The 25815-nt window shown below is 37.9% G+C and overlaps 1 protein-coding gene across 6 annotated transcripts in view; it reads right to left on the bottom strand.

Annotated features, from left to right (window-relative positions):
• The window catches only part of DGKI (diacylglycerol kinase iota), a 447458-nt gene that overhangs the window by 81664 nt on the left and 339979 nt on the right, over positions 1-25815 (bottom strand). For all 6 annotated transcript variants that reach the window (XR_005021317.1, XM_036864403.1, XM_036864404.1 and 3 more), the window contains 2 exons: positions 9610-9689; positions 7310-7354 (listed from right to left, as the gene is read on the bottom strand). Coding sequence is in view for 5 of the 6 variants with exons in the window: in XM_036864403.1 (XP_036720298.1) it covers positions 7310-7354; positions 9610-9689 (125 nt within the window). In the remaining variant the exon portion in view is untranslated. The remainder of the gene's footprint in view (positions 1-7309; positions 7355-9609; positions 9690-25815) is intronic.

The raw sequence follows: 25815 nt of genomic DNA, 5'->3' as shown, positions 1-25815 counted from the left end.
CAATCCCACTCGTGGGCATACATCCAGAGAAAAACATGGTTTGAAAGGGTACATGCACTCCAATGTTCACTACAGCACTGTTTACAATAGCCAAGACATGGAAGCAACCTAAATGTCCATTGAAAGATGAATGGATAAAGAAGATGTGGTATGTATATACAATGGAATATTACTCAGCCATTAAAAAGAATGAAATAATGCCATTTGCAGCAACGTGGATGGACCTGGAGATTATCATACTAAGTGAAGTAAATCAGACAAAGACAAGTATCATATGATATTGCTTATATGTGGAACCTAAAAAGACATAGTTACAAATGAACCTATTTACAAAACAGAAATAGACTCATAGACTTAGAGAACAAACTTATGGTTACCAGGTGGGAAGGGTGGGGGGAGGGATAGATTGGGAGTTTGGGACTGACATGGGATTGACACACTGCTATATTTAAAATAAAATGCCTTTCCATGAAAAAAAAAAGAGAGGAATACCTTGAGGACCTTAATATCAAAGATGAATGTATACTGGGTGGATTAAAAGTAGAGCAGGAATAAAGAGAAGCAGATTGTCAAAAAGGAATTCACAATAACTCAAAGCCAAGATCTGTAAACTTCTTTATACTCTGATGGTACCAACTAATGACAACCGCAGAGGTGATGAGAGTCTTCTGTACTCATGTAACTCCTGCAGCTTGTCTACCTATACCCGTTTCTGCTACTCAAAAAAGAGAATCAGAATACACGTGAGTGGTAGTGATGTTAGTATAGAGGTTAAGAAAAAACTTGCTGTGGTGTTGTCTTAACTCACATTGCTAACGCCGTGTAGGTATTACATCAGGTAACCTGTGTCCTCACAGAGGGCCTGGCACACAGGTAGAGTGGGTGACCCTGGCATTAAGAAATCCTGGATTCAGGGGCAGCAGGAGGGTGACCAGCAACACAGTGCAGACCAGGAGTCAGACTTGATTAGGAAAAGGGGATATAAGGAAACAGAATAGCCCCTAGCAGGAGGTCAAGGCTGGCCCCAGGATTTCACGGGGCCATGGATCCATAGCCTCATGGACCCACTACGATGGACATGGCAACATCCTTGCCAGTGACAGTGAAAAGAATGGTCCGACATATGTTTGCTTTGTGAATGCTGCACATTAAAGTCAATGTACAAAGACAATTTCTGATGGAGCCAGAAAACAATCTCAACAATTTCCACAGTATCTGACTGTAGACACTTAAGAAATGTGATTGTGTGAAACAGCTACATTTCAGGAGACAGTCACATAATCCCTTGAGCTGTGCCACTAACAATCACATCAACAGCCTTCAGTACTAGTTTAGGGCTTCTCGTCTCCTCAGTCCCCTCAAACTGCATAATCAAATCAATGATTCATCAAAGAGATAAGATATTTGACTTGCTCATTTTGTGATCTGTTATTTTTCTTCATATAAATGGTATGATTTAGATGAATGCAACTGTCATTGCTCTATAGTGTAGGCAGAATGATATAACCTTGGACATAACCATGCTCCTTTCTATCTTCTAAAATTGCATGCTCTTTAAATAAATAATATTAACAAAACTACTCTTTTCAAAAATCCCTGATACGTGCATTTTCTCTTTTGATATATGCTAATGGCAAATCTGTTTCTCATGCTAAAAATATAGCATGCACAAAAGCAAACCTGATATTTCTTATATATATTTTTGAGTCAACTGGCATGAATTATATGTAATTGATAGGGAAATTATGTGAACCACATTTGCCAAACTTGCCCTTAATTTACATTCAGTTACTCAGAGCTGATGCACACATGATTTAATGATTGCACAGCAGCCCCATTATACACGCCAGGAGGTTATCCAATTAAGCAATATTCACCTAGCATTTAACTACACCTTTACTGCGAATGAAATTCTTTTTCTTTCATAAAAGTTAGGGAAGATGTAAGCAGAGGCAAAATAGAAGTTCCTTTGAATTGGGAATCTCTGCTTCATTGAACAATGTCTACTCAATAATCACTACTTTTAAATTTCTTATGTATCCATCCAAATTTCTCCTCTTCCTGCCTTGATATTTCCTGCACCCAACCCATCTATTCATTCATTTTTTTTTTCTCTCTTTCCATCACCAAGTTGTATATCAATATCTCTTCATTCTTAGTGAATAGACCATCAGGGATGATTAGAAATATGCATTTATGCATCTCTGTCCAACTACAATCCCACCTAATGGACTTGCTACTCTTTTGTTTTGTCTTTCAAAACTCTCACTCTTCAGACCTACTCCTTTACCACCCACAACTCCTGCAGCAGAAGAATGTGCAGAAATGGAATACCCATTTCCAATCCAGCTTTGAAAGATGAAGAAACAGTGATGGTGTGGTAGAAGATGGAAATGAGAGATATTCCAACATTTTCAAGAGCCCTTTTCTGGTGAGAAAGTCTTCCATTAACAACAACAACAGCTCTGTGTGTGTGTGTGTGTTAGCTGTCTTGCCTTCACTTGTAACAGCAAACAGACCTGGCCCCAGGCAAGTCTTACTTTAATTCTCCATTTGAGCCATTTCTGACAGTTTTGATCTAGCCCCCCCAAAAAACAACATTCACCAAATTTCCTAGCTAACTCCTGTCCTTCCCTAAGACATTAATTCCCAGGAGGACTCCCTTGAACTTGTTTCAACCCATCCATTCAGACTCTTCTAGAATCCAGAAAACAAATTAAGGAGGAAGAGATTTCAGATAATGGAGAGAGATGAATAAGGGCAGCCAATATGAAGGGAAGGAGAATAAATCAAATATCTGTGGGCACATGCTGTTTGCCTAGGACTAGACAGAGCTCTGATAGACTGTAACATGGACCTATCCTCCAGGAGAGGAGCACGTATGCAGGAAAGAAAAAAAGAAGAGATGAGAGGATGAACAAATAGCTGTAGACTCAGATCTGATCAAGAGTGTTTTCTTATGAAAGCAAAAGATATCTGTAAAGGCTCTAAAGGAAGAAAGAACTTTTTGAAACTGTTATATCTATTGTGAAAATTCCAACCATTCTAGTGTTATTCTAAGTAAATGAATTCTTAAAGAGGAGGAATCACCTGAATAGATCCATTTTCACCTATTATTGAGCCCTACTGTATTTATTAAAACCTCAAAGTATTAGCTCATAATATTTCTGAAAACACACTTCTGTGTGCCAACTACATTGTACCCCATAGAAATGGGGAAACCCTGAGTGTCTACAAAACCCCTAATTGTTCCTGGTTCCATTGCTCCACCATATCCGTAGATATCTCTTTCTATTTTCCTCTACTACTTTTTCTCCTCCTGCTCCTCTTTCCACTTTCTTTCTTCATCTAGCACGTTCATCTGCCTGGTCCCCAGTCATGCCCTGAGAGCCATCAGAATGACTCAGGATTTCTTAAACCCGTCACGACTGACATTTGGGGGGCTAGATAACTCTTTGTTGTAGGGGACTGTCCTGTGCATTGTGATGTGTTTAGCAGCACCCCTGACCTCTACTCAATAGATTCCAGTAGTACCATGTCCCCTAGTCATGACAAACAAAAATGTCCAAATTGCCCAATGTCTCATATGAGGGGCAAATCTCCCCCAGTTGACAGTCACTAGAATGGTTGAATCTGCCTCTATTCCTTAGTAACTTTATGACTTGGAGTTAAGAAGGGATATAAAGAAGTCCAGGGAGGGAGCAGAGAAGGAATAATTTCATAGTAGGTGGCTTCAGGAAGCATCTTTATTAACTAGGTATGCAGAGTCCAATTTCCCTATGAATTCTAGTTTATTTGCCAAGCTCAAGAATATCCTGAATCTGTAAGCACAGTGCATTTTGCCTGGCAAGTTATAACTTATCAATTACAGGTTACACGAGATGCATTAGGATGGAGGGGCCTTAGTGTTTTGACCTCAGAGATGGTGTAGGCAGGAATATTCAGCAGGCTATAAATATCCAACATATTCTTGTATAACCTATTATGCCTTGTTAGGTTAATACAAGGTGTCATTTTTGAGACCTAGTACTTTGTTGGCAATTCACTATGAATTTGGGAAAGGAAGAAACCAAAGCAAAGAAATGCTTAAATGGCTAGGAAATGCCATATGGCTCACTAATAAGGTGTCTTGGGCACTTGTACACCTTGCCAAATGCTGATTTTCTCTTGAGTTTTTTCTAGCCTTAGAAAACCGTCAGCTAAAATCCCAACTGCAAATTAGTGAGCCCACTGGAATTTCTCAAGTTTTTAAACTTACTGGTGTTTATTCATTCCAGCACAGTTAATTCTCAAGTATGTTTAGCTCCATTGCATACATAAGAAAGGTCATTAAAAAGCATTTAAGGCTTTTTGTGTCCGTGTTTCTTACAGGTCTTTCTCCTAATCACCCTCTAACTCTCACTGACGCAGACTAGAGATGCTGATATTACCAGTTTCTGCGTTAGGAAACAAAAGATCTAGTGCTAAATTTCCTGCCAGTTGGTTTCATCACTTTCTACATAAAACTAATACACCTCCCCCATGTATTTTATACATATCCTCGGGAAAATATAGAAATCAATCTATGTCATCTCAGCCTCTCCACACAATCTGACACATTTCATTACTTCTTCCTTTTTTGAAATACATTTCAATTTTGGTTTTCATGATACCACCTTCTCCTTGACTTCCAGTTGCCCATCTGTTTCCATCTGTTTCCATGACCCTTTTTGACGGATTGTTCTCTTAAACTTGTGCTCTTCTTCACCACTCAGTAGACAGATATGACAATGGGCCCTTTTCTTTATGCAAACTGTCCCTGAGTGATCTCCAGCCTCATAGTTTCAATTAAATACCATTCATTTGCTAATGACCCTCAGATTTCTATGTCGAGGCCTGAATTTTTTCAATGAGCTTTGAAAGTCATACATCCAATTTTCTACTCACCAAAACCTCTTGCATCTAATAGGCATATTAAAATTGCTATAGCTAAAAAAGAACTCTTTATTCACCATCGCTCCAACTCATTCCTTGTCCTGTCTGCCCAAGATCCCAGCCAAATGGGAAAATTTATATCCCCTCACTCCTTACCTCAACCAGCTCTCTGTCGCTCTGCTTAGGAAATTTCCTCACCACCCTGTCCCTACTCTCAGGCCATGTTAATTCAAACACCGTCTCCCTCAGTTAAACTTCCTGCTTAATGCGCAGTTCTGGGGTGTCCCTAGACCTCTTATTCCAACCTTCTCTTAATACCCAAAAGGCTCCTGCTTGTTATAATTCTTCAAGGAGGGGTGTGGGGCGAAGTACCATTCCTGAAACTCATCTTTGATCGCTGCATTGGTTAGCCTATGTGGTCAGGGCACAAACCTTTTGTGCCCTGACCACATAGGATAAATGTCACTTTTGAAGTGACATTTATAATGCAGCAGTTTTGACACCAGGGTTTGACCTTACTACAAATAAACAAAAAACAGAAAGATTTTGATACGGATAAGTACCATTAATCCTTCTGCATGTTTTTATTAACAAATAATCAATAAATAAATATCCTTATCACATTCTAGAGTCTCAACCATCCCCTGATATCTGTGGATATGTACAAACATGGCATAAAGAAAACATGGTATAAAATATCCATATATCAAAACTCTTATGCCAAAATGACTACATTGAATAAGCCAGGATAATAAATAAATGTATCAGTTTCATAAAACTAATCAGAATAAATGTTTTAGATACTTCCGTTTAACTGCAAAGGTTTAAAATGTCCATGTGTAAAAATTAAAAATTCTAAAAAAAAAAAACCTCTTAAAATCTTATAGCTACCAGTGCCAATCCTTAAAGGGTGGAAATCAGCTCTGACTTTAAAAATACTATAAAAAATAAAATGACACCTAGATAGTGGCTCCAGGTAAATATGCAAATAATGGATACAAGACATGTGCTCTATCTAAAAAATAAAGTAGAAATTTGCCTTCTAATGGTTGGTAAAAAACAGTCCGAGAAGTAGACTTTATTTTCTCATTGTAAACACACCCTAAGTGAATTGTCATCCTTTCTATTGCAGCCAGATGGAAGACAGGACTCTGGAATAGTGGGGTACTTTGAGCAATAAACATACAAACAAGAACACCAAGGCCATTTTTGTCATCCAGCCTCAGGATAATTAGGCTGCTTTGACTGAGGGTACAGGCTATCGACTGGCAGGGGATGAAAGTCACCTAGAGGCTACAAGGCACAGAGGTTTTATTTAATAGTTGTTTTTTTGCTGTTTTGGCAAAAGGATGCTTAACTAGGAGTTTCAGGTGTAGTGTAATAACACCAAAACCCAAAGTGAGGTGCTACCAGATTTAGACATTTTAAGTCCTTCCCCCACATGGAGGGAGGTATAGAGGGTCTAGGAGAAGATTTATTTGGAGGGTGTCGTTAGCATGCTGTGACTCCCACACACCCCTCCTAGCCGGCAAGGGTACTGGGCTTCTCAGAGAGAAGGGCTTTTATGGGGCAACTCAGACAGCTTCGCATGCGCCCCTTACAGTTTGGGGTGATGCTGTGCATTGGTATCTAAATCACGCCTGGGAAATCTAATGGGAAAAGGACGGCTGGAGAGGCTTGTACTGCACAGTAAGGGTGGGAAAGTGGGGAAGAGACTGCACTCCCAAAGAGTGTTGGGGCAAAGGGTAACTGAGCGTTCCCCCAGGAACCGGATGTGGGTTATTAGAGAGAGGCAGGCTGGGTTTATTGGATCCTGTCCAAGAGATCAGGATGGGACAAATAGATTGCATTTTAGAAAGTTGCTTTCATGGTTGCAGAAGCAGGGAATTTACTTTCCTGGATGTGAATGAGAAACACACAGCCCTGGTTGCTACTGGCAGCCATCTTGGACCAGGAAAACATCTTGTCCAGAGGTGAAATGTGACAAAAAGAGGAGAACAGAGCAGAAAAACCAACAGAAAAATGAACTATGAATCGTGGCCAAATGGTACATAAACTCCACCTGCATCTGAACTTCGCGCTGATGTGAACCAGCGGACGCCCTGCCAAGCTAGATTGAGTTGAGTTTTCTAGTATTTGTCACTGAAAGCACTTCATTTTATAATCTTTCCTAAATGGTCTGGGAGAACAGCCACAGCCCAAGTTTGCACTAGACTAGGACCGTCCATTTTGCAGGAAAATGCAAAATAATCAGAATGCCAACTTCATCTTGGTTCATAGAGTGAACTCTATCCCTAGGGGAAGATGTAGACTCTAATCCAAATGAAACATTAATTGAAAGATGGACTTCTTTTGGATGGAATGTAAGAAACAAGGAGAGTCAATTATATGTTACCTGGTAATGAACTCTCTGGAAGCCAGAAGAAACTGACTGCAGGTCCTAATGAGAAAATGGAAAAAAAAAACAAAACAAAACCCATACACCGTAAGATTAGTTTGAACAAGCTGCCTCAACTCCATCAACTAAACGCCCAATTTTATATTATTAAGCCCATCTGGAAAGCATCTTACTCTCCCCAGTCCCCCAAGGTTAAACAACGAAGATAATGCCAAGAATAATAAAAGCACACCCAGTTGGACTAAGAGAAGAAAGGCCATTTAGCTATTGAAACTTATAAATCCTAAATAGCGTTTAGAGGTAAGTGATATAATTTCAAGGATAGAGAAGACCAAAAGTAAAAGACAGGCAATTTTGTTGTAATAAATGGGGGTCCTATTTAACTTGCACCTGGACTTTTGGCTTGTGCAGTAAGCTACTTAAGTCCCCTTAGGCACTTAGGAAGAATTTATTTATCTAAGACCAAAAACATACTGTCATGATAATTGTGTTTATACTGATAAGTTGCTTGGCAAACACAAGATTTCATAGACTGAAAAGAAAAAATCAGTGCCCACCTCTGCATTATCACGAAGTGCAAATTAACAGGGTTGAAATTAATGAGGCTTTACTGGAAGATTCTGAGAGCCAGGCTCCCTTTATAAAGTTTTATAACTAAATTGTCACCACTGTCATGTCCTGCAGGCTTCCTTGTTAACGAGCATAGTGATTCTATTTACAGATGTCAGCAATCCTGGCTACCTGGGTACCTGCTTCCCAAAGGCTTTATCAACTTACTCTCTGAGCCCAAGTTTAAAACTTTTCTTCTTTATTTGTGCTTGCTCTTCCCTTTTTTTTTTTTTTTAAGAATCCTACTTTTAGTTGTTGAATATTGGTGTGATAAGCATAACAGTAAGTTAATTTTCAACAAAATCAATTCATCAGTCATATATTTTGCTACTGTGGAATCTTAAGTTACCCAAGTGTTTAAAAAAAAAAAAAAAGCTTGGTATCAATTATGAGTCACTTTTTTTATTGCAGGCTTTTTTTTGAGGGAAGTTCCACAATAAAAGACCAACATTATTTTGAAAAAATGAGTTACTATATGTTCTAGGATTGATTTGGACCTGAGTCACATGTTAAAAAGTTCACAAATTTTAACACGTTAAATTTATCTTCGGTAAAAATAGCCAAATGAAGCCACAAGTATAAACTTTGTTGACTTTTCTTCTCTCACACTTATTAGTATTCACAGTTTGGCAACTATCTCAAAATATTCTACATTCCCAGTTCCATCTCTATCCTTCACAATGCTGAAGAGAAAAATTAGTAATTTTTACATTCCTTTATGCCTCCTACCTGAGTTTATTTCCACCAAGAGAAACAGACTCTAATGTTCAAAGCTAAGTAGCTACAATTTGAAGGGATTTTAAACACTATATATCTTCTTTATTTGTGATATTTACTTATGTATAATGTGTTGTCTGGAAGAGAGTTGCTCATCTTGGGGTATTTATCAAAATCACGCAACAGCTTTAAAAATATAAATGTCTAGACCACATCCCAGAAAAGTGATTCTAATGTGCATCTTTCACCAAGAAACAAAGACAAAGAAGTGGCTGTTTATGCTTTTTGCCATTTGTAGAACAAGACACTGAATACTCTCCCTTGAAATTTTGCAAAAACAACCCATGACCACTGCAGTGATGGATCTGGGTTCTCCTGGCTTTGCTGGTGCAGTTCAAGTTCATGGGAATGTCACATATGAGACCTCCTCCTTTCTCTTTCTCTATGGTAAGACCAGATTGAGAAAAAAAATAATAGATTATTCCTTTGTGTTCTGACACAAATTCTTTTGAAATCTAGGTTTTTCTTTCCTGTAGAAGTTACATTTAAAAACAAATCTAGCTGTCTCCGACAGAAGTCTGTACTAGATGCAAAACATTAAGTAACGCCAAATCTGTTTTCCTTTATTATTTATCAGTGCCCTTTGAAATTCTGTATAGTTCAAAAAACACAGGTGAGCTGTCTGGCAAGACAAGGAGTTCCAGGCTATAGTTATGGATCACACTGGAGCAACATGGTGCTGTACTTAACCCAATCAATCCTTTCCCACTCCAACCACCCGAGGAGGAAAAACAGCAGTGGGGATGGGGAGGGAGAAGATGCAGTGTATGCTTAAGAGACAAGAAAGACAAGGCCACCATATTTCCATTTCCTCCCCAAATGCATCATCTTAGAAGTAAATATAGATGGCTGATAATTACTGACAAAAATGGAAAACTGAGCAGAGTAAATTATTGGCTAAAGAAACTCACCTCCTGCAGGCGATCTATGTACATACGGCAAGTCTCCAAATCACAGTCTCCACGCACAACTAGAATACCCAGAGGGATGGCTAAGGGTGAAGGAAAGAGAAAAGTCTAAAATAACATATTTGATTTTTCTATTTTGGCATAAATGCATTTTTTATGGTTAAAAAAGACCTCTCATAAATATAGTTGTTTTTTTGGGATATTTCACTATCTCCTGGCACCTCTTCTATGAGCTCAGTCTCTTTACTTATGCAGTTTTCATATTCTTTCCTTGCATGATCCATGTTGCCCCTTGCCACCTGGCCAGCCTTCATTTCATTTTGTCTTAGTGGCCCTGATAAGAGGTATAATGTCATGGAAACAGTAGACTGACAGGGCCAGAGGCTGTTCACAGCCAGCTGCTAATTTATGCCTGCATTTGCAAGAGCCAAAGTACCAGAGAGGAATTAAAAAATCATGATTCTGGACACTTACCTCTTTCCCTCTTAAATGCATGGGGCTTAATCTTTATGTCACTTTGCAACAGTTCCCTATTTAAGAGACACAAGCTACTCAAGGCACTGTTGTTACCTGGTGGCCAACGCCAGAATGAAATAGGCAAGAAACATTAAAAAAAAAAAAAGCTTCTAGAAGGTTCATAGCTTAAAAATCCAACTGATTTTAAAGACGGTCAGTGTAAATGTGGTAGCAGCAGGGCTTCAGAAAACAATGAGGAGAAGCTGTTACATGCCTTAAATACCTTTTTTAGGTGGTGGTAAATGTCATACAATGGCTTTAGTGGATAGAAACTCCTACTTCAGATATAACCATAAGATTCCTGAAAGACTGAAAATAGTCTCCTTCCCAAAACTTCAAAAATTGTATGTGTACATTTCTGATTTTAAAAATTCAGTTATACTATTAAACCCATGATTTAAAAAATATTTCAAAATCTTGAAGCAACCAACTAGAGATCAACAAGGAGATGACAGGACAGTGGTGTCCACTAAAGATTTTTAAAAATCTTTCACTCATTGAATTTTTAAAGCCTCATCATCAATAAATAGGTCTGAAAATGCAAAGTGCTAGGGCTTTAAAAATGAATTATACAGAGAATAAAATAGATTTAAATGCATGGGAAAATCCTGAGGAACTCACCAAGTTGTAGAAAAGACACACATATAAAAAATAATAAATGAAACATAGGCTATGGTAAATGTATGAACTTAGTCACTTGAAAACTATAGGAGAGAGGGACTAAGTCTTGCCTGGAGGGTAGATTTTAGGCTCTCTGAAGGATATGGAGCCCCACTGGTCTCTCAGAGAAGCAAGAGTTGTCTAGAGAAAAAGATATAGAGCTTGCTTCTCAACATTACCTCCTAGATTGGTTCCACTAGGGAGATCAATACCACTACCTCATACCTTTAGGTTCCCAAAGTGCTTCAAACACAAGCTGGAAGGCATCCATCATCTTGCAGAACTACGTAAGCCTATGAATCAGTATGGACTCTCTCACCACAGGAATAAGACTTATTTCCTTTTACAACCCCAATGTCTGGTAGATATTCAATAAAAGTTTGTTTAAAAAAAAAAAAAAGATGGGGAGGGGGGAGGAGGAAGACAGGCTTAGGGCCTGTTCAAGTGAGAAAGAGAAAGTGTGTCTTTAAGAGCTAAGTCTACTTTCCAGGATAGACAAAGAAGAAGAGTTTGGAGCAGGAGTAGAGAGTGTGCATTGGGTTGGAGCTTGCCTTTGCCTATTCTTCCAGAAGCTAAGCAAGAGAACAGCAAGCAAAAGGGTGAGGAACCATGTAAGTATCACATGTTTGGGGGAATAATAATCTGGAAAAATACTTTTTCTCCTTTTTTGAATATATACAGAAATATCCAAAAAGTCTTCAGTATGGTAATCATGCATCTTTGAAAGGAATGAAAGGGAAATTCAATAAAGAGATCCCTAATAGTAGTGACTAAAGTAATCATCCTCAGCTAGACTATTAAATAGGTCCAAATAACGTGACCTACTTAGGTAGGAGAAGAATAAGGATTTCTAATACTTGAGGAATGATGAGGAAAACCTAGAATTTTGGCCTAGAAAGTAAATCAAAGGTTGTAGAAATAGAATACAGTTATAATTATCATGAGAATCCATGTTAGAATCTTTCTCTTAATTTCAAATGTGCAAATGTAGAGAAATAAAATTTCATTAATATTTACCTATTTACTTAAATGAGGAGACACATTATATGGAAATGCAGGAATTTGGTCAACACCTCTGACTATCAATGCTTGAAGTTAGTCTGGCCATAAATCCAATATACTTGGTAGCAGATATTTTAAACTACAATTAGAGATTGGATATTCCAGACCTAAAATAATGAATGTCTAGGAAAAAGTTTTCAAAGATGTGTCATTCATTTCTACTAAGGGTATAAAATCAGCAACTTTGCTTATTCCTCAAGAAGCTGATTAACAGAAATGGTGTATTTGATTGATATTAGCTATTCAAATGGGGAAAAAAAAAAAATGGCATCCTATACCACAATTTCATAGCATGATTACTGACAACTGTTGTCAAATTTATCCTATGAAGGTACAGAAAGAATTCACAGTCATTCTCTCTTGGATTCAAACCCCAGTGCTACTTTGGTCTTACAAATTACTCATGTTTGCTGTTTGGTCTTGCAACTTCCTCAATTCCTTTGATTCTTGGATTGAAGGCTATAGTATTTAGAATAGGTATCTTCTAGGATTTTGTGAAGATTAAATACAATACTATATTTAAAAATGAATAACCAGATGTTAGTCAATGTTAGTCTTCCCTCACTCCCTTTACTAAATTTTGAGCATCTTGAGCTAGAAAATGGATACATCCAATCATCTGTCTTTCAATTTATCATACTACAAGGATTAGCTGGTAGTAGTTCCATAAGTTATATCCTGTTTACTTAAAACTAACATCTACTCTTTCTTTGAGGGTATAGATAACTGTAGTACAAAAATACTGTAATCTGACACTTCCATTTGAGACTTTACATGGTGAAGAGAAACCAGAAACTTGTGGAAAATTACCACCTTCCTTTTACACTGCTGACAACCAACTGCCAAACCTCACTGAAGTTTCCTTCATCTTAATTGGGAGCAGTGAGACTACTTATCACCCAAGCATCAGCATTACTATTCCTGATCTTGATGATTCATCTGATTTTAGCCTTAGAGATTTTATTTGACTCCAATAAGCATCAGCCAATACTCAACCTATAGTACATAATGGAACTTTTATTGCAGGGGTCAAACGGAGTTTACAAGTTCTAACTAAGCAATAAAGAACAAGCTGGTTTCTAGATTAAGAAGGCAGATTTAACACATACTTACTTCTCTTGCACCAGAAATGCTACTAAATTATAGCACATGAATTTTAAAAAGACATAAACCAACAAAGAAAGAGGAGAAACAGTGAGGAGAAAATGGTAATGAATAAAGCATATGGAAAATTGGTAACTGACTCAGGGCCCCTATAGAGTCTAATCCTAGACTATGGGTGGGGATGGATAAGAACTAATTTACACTGCAAAACCCTCGGAGATGTGCAAACTGGCAACATCAGTTGCAGCTAAAATAAGAAGCACTGGATATTAAATCACTAGATTCCACCACCCACTCTTGGTAGGTGGAGTTACTTTACAGAAAATGGGGATTAACTGATCATCTACAGAATGCAGAGATCCCCAACTTTCTTCTCTCACTAGACTCTCCAAAAGCTGGCAGCAGAACCCTACCTTCTTAGAAAGAGATCTGAAGACTCTTCTCTGGGGAATCCTCAGAGTTAAGAGAAAATATTCCATCCATGAAATATAAACATGATTGTATTAAAAGATGAAGAATATGAAGAAGAAAAAGGAAAAGAAGCATCATTCAGAGAACAAACAAGTCCTTGAAATTTGATAGAATAGAGTTTAATAGAAAGGTTAGAAGATGAAGTTGAGGAAATCTCCACAAAAGAAGAGCAAAAATAAAAAGAGGCATAAAATAGGAGGGAAAAGGTAAGAACAATAGGACTGGCCCAGTGGTCCAACATTCCAATAATAGGAGTTCTAAAAACCAGAGAAAAATAGAGAGGAGTAATTATCAGAAACAAACAAAAAATCAAGACTATTTCTTAGAACTGAAGAACATCAGTTTCCCACTTGAAATGGCCCAACAAGTACAACAACAAAAGAACAATAGGAAGACGTTTTATTTTGAAGTTTAAGAATATTGGGAACAAATAGAAGAGTCTACAAGTTTCCAAATAGGAAAAACTAGATGGCAAAGAAAGGATCAGGGATTAGACTGTTTTAAACTTCTCAAAGGCAACTGTACAGTCAGAGAACCAATGAAACAATGTGTTCAGAATTATAAGACTTTTACGCATAATCCAAACTATCAAACTAGTCCAAGGATTGAATAAAGGACACACCCTCTACTAAAAAGTTACTGCAGAACGTGCACCCACAAAAGTTGAGTTTGCAACAAGAATGAGGAATACAGGGGATATAACAAATGGGGAATCCAACAAAGAAAAGATTTTTAAAAAATACCCCTCCAAGGGATTGGGCTAGAAGAGTCTAGGGTGACAGATATATTGGGGCACTCTGACTCAATAGGCAGAGATGTAGAGAGCTGTCAACATTGAGTCTCATCAACATTGGAGAGTTATTTTTCAACCAAAGGATAGAATGTCTAAGTGAGTCTGAACCAGTTTCTTACAATCACCCCCAGATGTGCTCTGCCTTAACCTGTTCTTGTGAGAAAGAGTTAGGTCACGGTGAGGCAGAAAAATTCAAAGAATTCCATCCCCTCTAACCATAGTTCCACTTGATAGCTAGAACCCACCTTAACACCCTGCCAAATGCTTTCCAGAATGCAGTCATGACCCTGCCCACTAAATCCTCGTAGAATGGGCTCATGGGCACTCTCAGGGAAGCCAAAGCCAGACAGTAATCCTGAGACTCTTTTCAGCTCTCTCGAAAGCCTTCAACTAAAAGTGAAAGCATCATCGCTTCCTTGCAGAGGGAGGTTTAGGATTGCTACTTGCTGTTTCAAAACCACTCTATCTGAATTAGGGATGCATATATTGGTGACAAATATATACCTCTGAAGAGAATGGCAAGTACAAAAATCTGTATACTGGGGTTATCTTAGTAGGAGAGGGATAAGGGGAGATACTTGTTCTGTTTCTTAATCTGGGTGGGAGGTACATGAATGCCCATTTTACTACTAATCATTTTATATACATACATATGTGCATATATGTGTGTATCTGTGTATATATATATAGGGGTATAGGTGTGTGTATATATATGTGTGTATATGTATGTATAGGTGTGTGTATATATATGTATGAACATTTATGAACAGAACATGTATATGTGTGTTTATGTGTGTATGTATGTGTGTGTGTGTATATATACATATATATATGTGTATATATATGTATAGTATTTCAGAATTGAAAATAAGAAATACAACCTATCTGTGGCAACTGATTTTAATGATAGTGGTGCCAAAGTTCACTGCATATTCTCTGATGTTTTCTGTGAATTAGACAAAAGTAGAATTTAGCATCAAATAGGAAAATGAGGGAAAACAGTAGAGAAGTCATCAAAAGCCCCCAAATGACGCCTACTGCTGCGATCCATCTCAAGCAATGGACACGGCATATTGAGCAGTCATAACCCTTTGGCTTGTCATGGCATATGTACTTGTTTGCGTGTGTGTTTATATAACAAGCAGCAGGATGATCTCTCTGCCTTATCTGGGCCTCAGAAGTCTCTAGAGCAGCAATGTCCAACAGACCTTTCTGCATGTCCAATGCAGGAGCCACTAGCCACATGTCATATCGAGTATTTGAAATGTGGCCTGCATGACTGAGGAACTGAGTTTTTATCTTATTTGATTAATTTAAAGTTTAAATAACCATATGTGGTTAGTGAGCATTAGAGTTTTGTTCTCTGTGGAACCAAAAAGTTGAATGTCCTTAGTACCAGATTCAATATATTTCAAAACCATCCATGTTTTAACCTTTCCGTGAGTAGCGCATAGATCCAACAAACAAAACCACTTTTCTCTTTGCCCCTACCTAGTTGGATTCAATGTGCTTCCTAATTCCTAGCAGTAGTATTCCTCGGTTGACTGAGGACAAATTTATTTCCCTTATTCTATATCCTACCTCTCTTATCCTAGCTTTCTTAATCACTTCTCTGACCCTCCTATCAAAACATACTCTTAGATCTTTCTTGGTACTTTGGTATAAATGACTAATAATTAATTAAAGGGTTAACCCTCTAAGAAGCACTTGAGTTTCAACATATTTGAAATTTGGGCTAACATGATTGTCATAGACTAAATGTTTGGGTGTCCCCCAAATTCATATGTTGAAGCCTTAATCCCCAGTGTGATGGTATCTGGAGATGGGTCTTCTTTGGAGGTAATTATGGTTAGATGGGGTCATGAGGGTGGGACCCTCATGATGGGATTAGTGTCCTTGTAAGAAGAGACACCATAGAGCACTCTCAAGCTCACTCTCTCTCCCCCTTTGAGGACACAGCATGAACACAGCAGTCTACAAGCCAGGAAGAGAGCTCTCACCAGAAACCAAATCAGCCGGCACCTTGATCATGGACTTTCCAGCCTCCAGAACTGAGAGAAAATAGGTCTCTATGGTTTAAGTCACCAGGCTATGGCATTTTATTACAGCAGCCCTAGCAGACTAAGAAAATGAAAAGCTTTGACAAATTTAGGTAAAGAAATACAAAAGAAATTGTGGAGTTGACTGGCAATCCTCAGCCCTGAGGATTATACTACCCATTACTTCTTCCCAGCCAAAACATGAGCCCTGCCCTGGTTCCCCTCTCAGGCTTCACCCTGGCATCCATTAACCTCCTTCCCCTATTTCTGTTTGTTTAAATGCCTCATAATCCAGAATGCAATTTAATTAATTGGTTGAGACTAGGGTGGTGTGGGAAGATGCCAAGTTAGCGTCTCCTCACAACTAGGGTGCTTGCGGGCCACTGGTGGGGGATCCTGATGCCCGAGGAGACAGGAGGAACCCCCAAGTGAACCACCACCCCATGCAGCTTGTGGGATTTTGGTTCACAAGCCAGGGTTGGGCCGAAGTTCCTGCGGTGGGAGCTCCGAGTCCGAACCACTGGACTAACAGAGAACCTCAGACCCCAGGGAATATTCATCGGAGTGAGGTCTCACAGAGTTCCTCATCTCAGCACCAAGACCCAGCTCTACCCAACAGCCTACAAACTCCAGTGTTGGAAGCCTCGGGCCAAACAACCAGTAAGACAGGAACACAATCCCACTCATAAAAAAAAAAAAAAAATGAGACGGCAAAAAAATATGTCACAGATGAAGGAGCAAAGTAAAAAGCTACAAGATCAAATAAATGAAGAGGAAATAGGCAATCAACCTGAAAAAGAATTCAGAGTAATGATAGTAAAGATGATCCAGAACCTCGGTAACAAAATGGAGACACGGATTGAGAAAATACAAGAAATGTTTAACAAAGATCTAGAAGAACTAAAGAACAAACAAACAGAGATGAACAACACAATAACTGAAATGAAAAATACACTAGAAGAAATCAATAACAGAATAACTGAGGCAGAAGAACAAATAAGGAAGCTGGAAGACAAAATGATGGAAATAACTGCCGAGCAGCAGAATAAAGAAAAAAGAATGAAAAGAATTGAGGACAGTCTCAGAGACCTCTGGGATAACACTAAACGCAACAACATTCGAATTATAGGGGTCCCAGAAGAAGAAGAGAAAAAGAAAAGGTCTGAGAAAGTATTTGAAGAGATTATAGTCGAAAACTTCCTTAACATGGGAAAAGAAATAGTCACCCAAGTCCAGGAAGCACAGAGAGTCCCATACAGGATAAACCCTAGGAAAAACACACCAAGACACATATTAATCAAACTAACAAAAATTAAATTCAAAGAAAAAATATTAAAAGCAGCAAGGGAAAAAAAAAATTAACATACAAAGGAATCCCCATCAGGTTATCAGCTGATTTTTCAGCAGAAACTCTGCAGGCCAGAAGGGAGTGGCAGGATATACTTAAAGTGATGAAAGAGAAGAACCTACAACCAAGATTACTCTACCCAGCAAGGATCTCATTCAGATTCGATGGAGAAATCAAAAGCTTTTCAGACAAGAAAAAACTAGGAAATTTAGCACCACCAAACCAGCTTTACAACAAATGCTAAAGAAACTTCTCTAGGTGGGAAACACAAGAGAAGAAAAAGACCCACAAAAACAAACCCAAAACAATTAAGAAAATGGTAACAGGAACATACATATATATACTGTCTAAAAGGGACCCACTTCAGACCTAGGGACACATACAGACTGAAAGTGAAGGGATGGAAAAAGATATTCCATACAAATGGAATTCAAAAGAAAGCTGGAGTAGCAATATTCGTATCCAATAAAATAGACTTTAAATTAAAAATTATTAAAAGAGATAAGGAGGGGCACTACATGATGATCAAAGGATCAATCTAAGAAGAAGATATAACAATTATAAATGTTTATGCACCGAACATAGGAGCACCTGAATACATAAGGCAAATGCTAACAACGAGGAAAGGAGAAATTAACAGTAACACAATAATAGTAGGGGACTTTAACACCCCACTTACACCAATGGACAGATCATCCAAACAGAAAATAAATAAGGAAACACAAGCTTTAAATGACACAACAGACCAGATAGATTTAATTGATATTTATAGAATATTCCACCCAAAAGTGGCAGAATACACTTTCTTCTCAAGTGCCCATGGAACATTCTCCAGGACAGATCACACCCTGGGTCACAAATCAAGCCCCAGAAAAGTTAAGAAAACTGAAATCGTATCAAGCATCTTTTCTGACTACAACACTATGAGATTGGAAATCAATTACAGGGAAAAAAAAAACCTGTAAAAATCATGAATACAAGGAGGCTAAACAGTGCGCTACTAAGTAACCAAGGGATCACTGAAGAAATCAAAGAAGGAAAAAAAAACTACATAGAAACAAATGACAATGAAAACAAGATGACCCAAAACCTATGGGATGCAGCAAAAGCAGTTCTAAGAGGGAAGTTTATAGCAATTCAATTTCACCTCAAGAAACAAGAAAAATCTCAAATAAACAATCTAACCCTACACTTAAAACAACTACAGAAAGAAGAACAAAGAAAACCCAAAGTCAGTAGAAGGAAAGAAATCACAAAGATCAGAGCAGAAATAAATGAAATAGAAACAAAGAAAACAATAGCAAAGACCAATAAAACTAAAAGCTGTTTCTCTGAGAAGATAAACAAAATTGAAAAACCCTTAGCCAGACTCATCAAGAAAAAAAAAGGGAGAGGACACAAATCAATAAAATTAGAAATGAAAAAGGAGAAATCACAACTGACACTGCAGAAATACAAAGGATTACAAGAGACTAATATAAACAACTATATGCCAATAAAATGGACAACCACGAAGAAATGGACAAATTCTTGGAAAGGTACAATTTTTCAAGACTGAACCAGGAAGAATTAGAAAATATAAACAGACCTATCACAAGTAATGAAATTGAAACTGTAATTAAAAATCTTCCAACAAACAAAAGTCCAGGACCAGATGGCTTCACAGGCGAATTCTATCAAACATTTAGAGAAGAACTAACACTGATCCTTCTCAAAAGCTTCCAAAAAATTGCAGAGGGAGAAACACTCCCAAATCCATTCCACAAAGCCACCATCACCCTGCTACCAAAACCAGAAAACAATATCACAAAAAAAGAAAATTATAGACCAATATCACTGATGAACATAGATACAAAAATCCTGAACAAAATAGTAGCAAACAGAATCCAACAACACATTAAAAGGATCATACATCATGATCAAGAGGGATTTGTCCAGGGATGCAAGGATTCTTCAATATACACAAATCAATCAATGTGATATACCATATTAACAACTTAAGGAATAAAAACCATATGATCACCTCAATAGATGCAGAAAAAGCTTTTGACAAAATTCAACACACATTTATGATAAAAACTCTCCAGAAAATGGGCATAGAGGGAACCTACCTCAATATAATAAAGGCCATATATGAAAAAACCCACAGCAAGCATCATGCTCAATGGTGAAAAACTGAAAGCATTTCCACTAAGATCAGGAACAAGACAAGGATGTCTACTCTCACCACTCTTATTCAACATAGTTTTGGAAGTCCTAGCCACAGCAATCAGAGAAGAAAAAGAAATAAAAGAACACAAATGGGAAAAGAAGAAGTAAAACTGTCACTGTTTGCTGATGACATGATACTATACATAGAAAATCCTAAAGATGCCACCAGAAAACTACTAGAACTAATCAATGAATTTGGGAAGGTTGCAGGATACAAAATTAATGCACAGAAATCTCTGGCATTCCTATACACCAACAACAAAAAATCAGAAAGAGAAATTAAGGAAACACTCCCATTTACCATCGCAACAAAAAGAATAAAATACCTAGGAATAAACCTGCCTAAGGAGGCAAAAGACTTGTACTCAGAAAACTATAAAACACTGATGAAAGAAAACAAAGATGACATAAACAGATGGAGAAATATGCCATGTCCCCGGATTGGAAGAATCAAAATTGTGAAAATGACTATACTACCCAAGGCAATCTACAGATTCAATGCATTCCCTATCAAACTACCAATGGCATTCTTCACAGAATTAGAACAAAAAATTTCACAATTTGTATGGACACACAAAAGACCCCGAATAGCCAAAGTAATCTTGAGAAAGAAAACTGGAGTTGGAGGAATCAGGCTCCCAGACCTCAAACTATACCACAAAGCTACAGTAATCAAGACAGTATGGTACTGGCACAAAAAAAGAAATATAGATCAATGGTACAGGATAGAATGCCCAGAGATAAACCCACGCACATATGGTCACCTAATTTATGACAAAGCAGGCAAGAACATACAATGGAGAAAAGACAGCTTCTTCAATAAGTGGTGCTGGGAAAACTGGACAGCTACATGTAAAAGAATGAAATTATAACACTACCTAACACCATACACAAAAATAAACTCCAAATGGATTAAAGACCTAAATGTAAGACCAGACATTATAAAACTCTTAGGGGAAAACATAGGAAAAACACTCTTTGACATAAACCACAGCAAGATCTTTTTTGACCCACCTCCTAGAGTAACAGAAATAAAAACAAAAATAAACAAATAGGACTTAATTAAATTTAAAAGCTTTTGCACAGCAAAGGAAACCATAAACAAGATAAAGACAACCCTCAGAATGGGAGAAAACATTTGCAAATGAAACAAGAGACAAAGGATTAATCTCCAAAATATACAAACATCTCATGGAGCTCAATATCAAAAGAACAAACAATCCACTTAAAAAATGGGCAGAAGACCTAAATAGACATTTCACCAAGGAAAACATACAGATGGCCAAGAGGCACATGAAAAGATGCTCAGCATCACTAATTATTAGAGAAATGCAAATCAAAACTACAATGAGGTATCACCTCATGCTGGTCAGAATGGCCATCATCAAAAAATCTAGAAACAATAAATGCTGGAAAGGGTGTGGTGAAAAGGGAACCCTCTTGCACTGTTGGTGGGAATGTAAATTGATACAACCACTATGGAAAACAGTATGGAGTTTCCTTAAAAAACTAAAAATAGAACTACCATATGACCCAGCAATCCCACTCCTGGGCATATACCCTGAGAAAACCATAATTCAAAAAGAGACATGCATCACAATGTTCACTGCGGCACTATTTACAATAGCCAGGACATGGAACCAACCTAAATGTCCATCGACAGATGAATGGATAAAGAAGATGTGGCACATATATACAATGGAATATTATTCAGCCACAAAAAGAAACAAAATTGAGTTATTTGTAGTGAGGAGGATGGACCTAGAGCCTGTCATACAGAGTGAAGTAAGTCAGAAAGAGAAAAACAAATACCGTATGCTAACACATATATATGGAATCTTAAAAAAAAAAATGGTACTGACGAACCTACTTGCAGGGCAGGAATAAAGATGTAGACATAGAGAGTGGACTTGAGCACACAGGGTGGAGAGGGGGAAGCTGGGGCGAAGCGAGAGTAGCATCAACATATATACACTACCGAATGTAAAACAGATAGCTAGTGGGAAGCGGCATCATAGCACAGGGAGATCAGCTCGGTGCTTTGTGATGACCTAGAGGGGTGGGATAGGGAGGATGGGAGGGAGGCTCAAGAGGGAGGGGATATGGGGAATATGTATGCATATGGCTGATTTGCTTTGGTGTACAACTGAAACTAACACAGTATTGTGAAGCAATTATAATCCAATAAAGATCTATTTTAAACAAGTAATTGGTTGAGAAATCCATTATATATTTCACATTGCATGCTCTGGATTTTATGTCTGAAATAAAATGCCACGGGTCATACTAATTAATTTCGTTTTCTACAGTTGAAGTTAGGACTACTTGAAGTCATTATGCAAATTTATGCCAAATAGTGCATAAATTAACACCATTCGTCTTCAAAAAATCTAAAATCTTCTAGCAACCAATCCACAAGTGTACTCTTTTATCTATAAGAAACTTCTGAAGGATATATGCACTAAAAAGATATATATACATCATGGTTTCTAAAATATATATTTCACCACAAATGATAAGCAGAGTCAGGAAATAGAGCAGGCTTAGATATCCCATATATGGAACTGAATTGCCCAAAACATTGAAAACCAAAGTTCTTAAAGGCTATTAAAGAGAAAATGCCTAGAGTTTTAAGAAAACCTGAAAAATGTTTTCCAAAGAGTCAGAGGTATGATGCAAAAGACAACCAAATAGTTTCCTCAAGACAATTCTCAACTTGATTGAAGAAAGACAAAAGATCTTGTGGACCAACTCTGAGATGAACATCGCTCCCCCCTCCCCAAGATCTCTGAAGCAATTTTATTCTGGTACAGCCATAGGAGTGTGAGTCAACTGTGTTGCGGCCAGTGAATTCAGTGCACGGGAGCCTCAGGTTAACAAAAATGCAAACTTTGTGAGTTCCCAGATGCAAAACTATTTCCTGCTGGACTGAGTGAGGAGCCCTCAACCTGGCACAGCTGCCCTGAGCCTGACGGTTCAGAGAAGCGGCGATGAGAGGAAGAGGGGGATGGCTGGAGCCATTCATTGTCTTCTATTAGTGAATCCTACCCTCCGCCTCTAGAAAAGCCAGCTATACCTGAACAGACATTTTGCACATGTATATTCGGGTAGCATAATCTAAGCCATGTTATATTTAAAGATATACAATCTTGAGTTGTGTTACAAGGGTTTAGGGCTGGGTGGAATAAATCTGGGTGAAGAGGAAAATGATAATAATGATTTTGTGATAACGAGTTTTGCCGTGTTTGTTAACCTTTGCCACAATCCTAAGAGGTGGATATGATTATTCCTATTTCTAAAATGAGGGAACTCAGTCTCAGGAAGATTACGTAATATGCCCTGAAATGTCGCAGCTACGAAACGGAGCACCCAGATTTCATCCCAGGCTTCTCTTACTCGAGAACCCGTCTCCTGTGCTATTCCTCCTTCTCGTCAAACTTGGGCCGCACAGAGGGTGGAGTCTCTCCTTTCAACACTGAGCTCAGAGAGGTGAAGCCAGAAACTGCTGACAGGCTGACCAAGGAGCGAGGGCGGAATTACAAGTCCCGTATCCAGAGCTACACAAGAATTGGGGAAAGGCTGTGATCCTCGGGAAGCAAAGCCAAGGTAAGCAATTCCAGGCCGGGACAAAGGAGCATGGCCCTGGGACTCAGAAACCACGAGTCAAGCCACACACATTTTCATAAACACACTTGGCAGGGGTGGGGTCACTTTTAAAGACCCACCATTCCCTTCCCTTCCCTTTCCAGTAGGCCAGCTTCCAAGGGCCTTACAGACTGTGGATCAAGCTTATCCAAACAGTTGACAAGCTCTAACCCTGCCTGTAATTTGAGTCACAGAATTAAACTATTTCTTACTTCACAAAGAACTACATGCAACTATAAAATGGTGAGCAAGATACTCATCATTATGGGGGTAGTAGAGATAGCAAGAGTACATCTGACTTTAATCAGAATTGTTATAGACAATCACATGACTTGTTTTGCTATTAAAATCACTGCTTTAGAATTTCCCATATTGAGCTGAAGAGCTGATTGACAGTTAACATAAACTAAATGTAAAACCCCTGTTCTCACTTGAGGTGGAAAAAGTTCATTGTGTCAGATGTGCAAGATATTCAAAATGTTTCCGCCAGATTTTTGATACAGTGTTTACTAAACGTTAGTTTCAGGTTGTCAACATTGGATATCATTAATCTGGTAGTTTTTTGCTAGTATAGGTATTTGCATACCATTCATTTAAACGTTTATTCTTGGTAGATAACTCTATTCAGGACAATCCCAATGGCAGATGTTTTTGATCATTTTGATTACTCAGTGAGCTTACCTTGCCCTTGATTCTTCTGCAATATAGTATGTGAGGTCTCCATGCAAAGATAGATAATCATGGTACCTACCTGTCCGGGTTATCGCGAAGATTAAAGAAGTCAGTGCCTGTAGAACACAATATCTGCAAATCCACCCTATATTCACTCCTATAAGCCTTATCAAATTCCTGGATTTTCCCTAATTCTATATCAACATGTACCGGCCATTCATAAAGCCTCAAGCCACTTTCAGCAGACCAAATGTGGTGACTTTTATAGCAGATAATGTGTTATACCAAAGTTTCTAAAGGCCAGAGCCTAAACCAAAGCATGTAAATAAAAGAACCAACCAAACCTGCAAGGAATCACAGCTGGCTGCTTTATGACACAAGCAAAGACCCTCAGAGCCAAAGCAAGAAAGAGCCACCTTTGCTATGAAATCCACATGAAACTGTTAATGGGATTTATAAAAAGGGAGAAAACTCACAGCAGCTAATTCATTCCCTGCAAGATACTGTGATGCATTCAACAAGGTATCAGTATGGAAAGAAAGGGCTGAAAGCTCAGCATTGAAAAAGAAAGAAAGGATTTAATTATCTGACACATGAGCAATTATAGTGCAATTCCTGTTCAAACAGAATTGCAGCTAAATGGGCTATTTACCTATTCAAATCACAAACAAAACTATCTTCAATAGGATCATTAAAAGAAGGTGTGAGACCTTAGGGAAAAACTCCTCAGAAACTGCAAGGATTTACAAAGATTGGATATTAAGCTCTAAATATATACATAAAAATTTTAGAATTGCAAAGTCTCTGTTAAGGCTAAATAAAAAGGTTGTTGCTTTCTGAAAAGAACAATAAATGTAACAACAGGGTTAAAAATTCATAAAATAGAAATGCATTTTGAACAGTAAGGGAAACCATCAAAAATACAGATAATCTTAGAATGAATGTATTTTATGTTAACACTCTTCAGAGATACATTTTTAAAAACCTGACATTCCCTTAAGCATTAATTTTAGGTCTACTGACATAATCAAGACAGTTTGTCAAATATTCGCTATCTTTCTATCAATTTATATGCAGTCTTAAGAAATAAATAGTCTGAAAAAGAAACTGTTCCCTAGAAAATAACACAGGAGAAAAGCCAGGTAAGCTTGGGTTTGGCAATGACATTTTAGGTACAACATCAAAAGCATGGTCCATGAAATAAAAAGTTGATGAGCTGGACTCAATTAAAATGAAAACTTCTGCTCTGTGAAAGACACTGTTAAGAAAATGAAAAGAAAAAACAGACTGGGAAAAAAATCTTGGCAAAACACATATCTGATAAAAGACCGGTATTCAAAATATGCAAAGAACTCTTAAAACTCAACAATAAGACAGTCAATTAAAAAGTGGGCAGAAGATCTGAACTGACATCTTACCTAAGAAGATGTATAGATGGCAAATATGTGCATGAAAAATGTGCTCAATGTCATATGTCATTAGGGAATTACAAATTAAAACAACAATGTGATACTATTACATATCTACTAGGATAGCTAAAATTGAAAAAAATGGACAATGCCAAACGCTGGTGAGAACACGGAGCAACAGGAACTCTCATTCATTGCTGGTGGGAATGCAAAATGGTAGAGCCCCTTTGGAAGAGAGCTTAGCAGTGTCTTACAAAACTATACAAACCCTTACCATGT

Source organism: Balaenoptera musculus, chromosome 9, assembly GCF_009873245.2.
Source record: "Balaenoptera musculus isolate JJ_BM4_2016_0621 chromosome 9, mBalMus1.pri.v3, whole genome shotgun sequence".
Classification (NCBI taxonomy): domain Eukaryota; kingdom Metazoa; phylum Chordata; class Mammalia; order Artiodactyla; family Balaenopteridae; genus Balaenoptera; species Balaenoptera musculus.
This window is presented reverse-complemented; position numbering and strand designations above follow the sequence as displayed.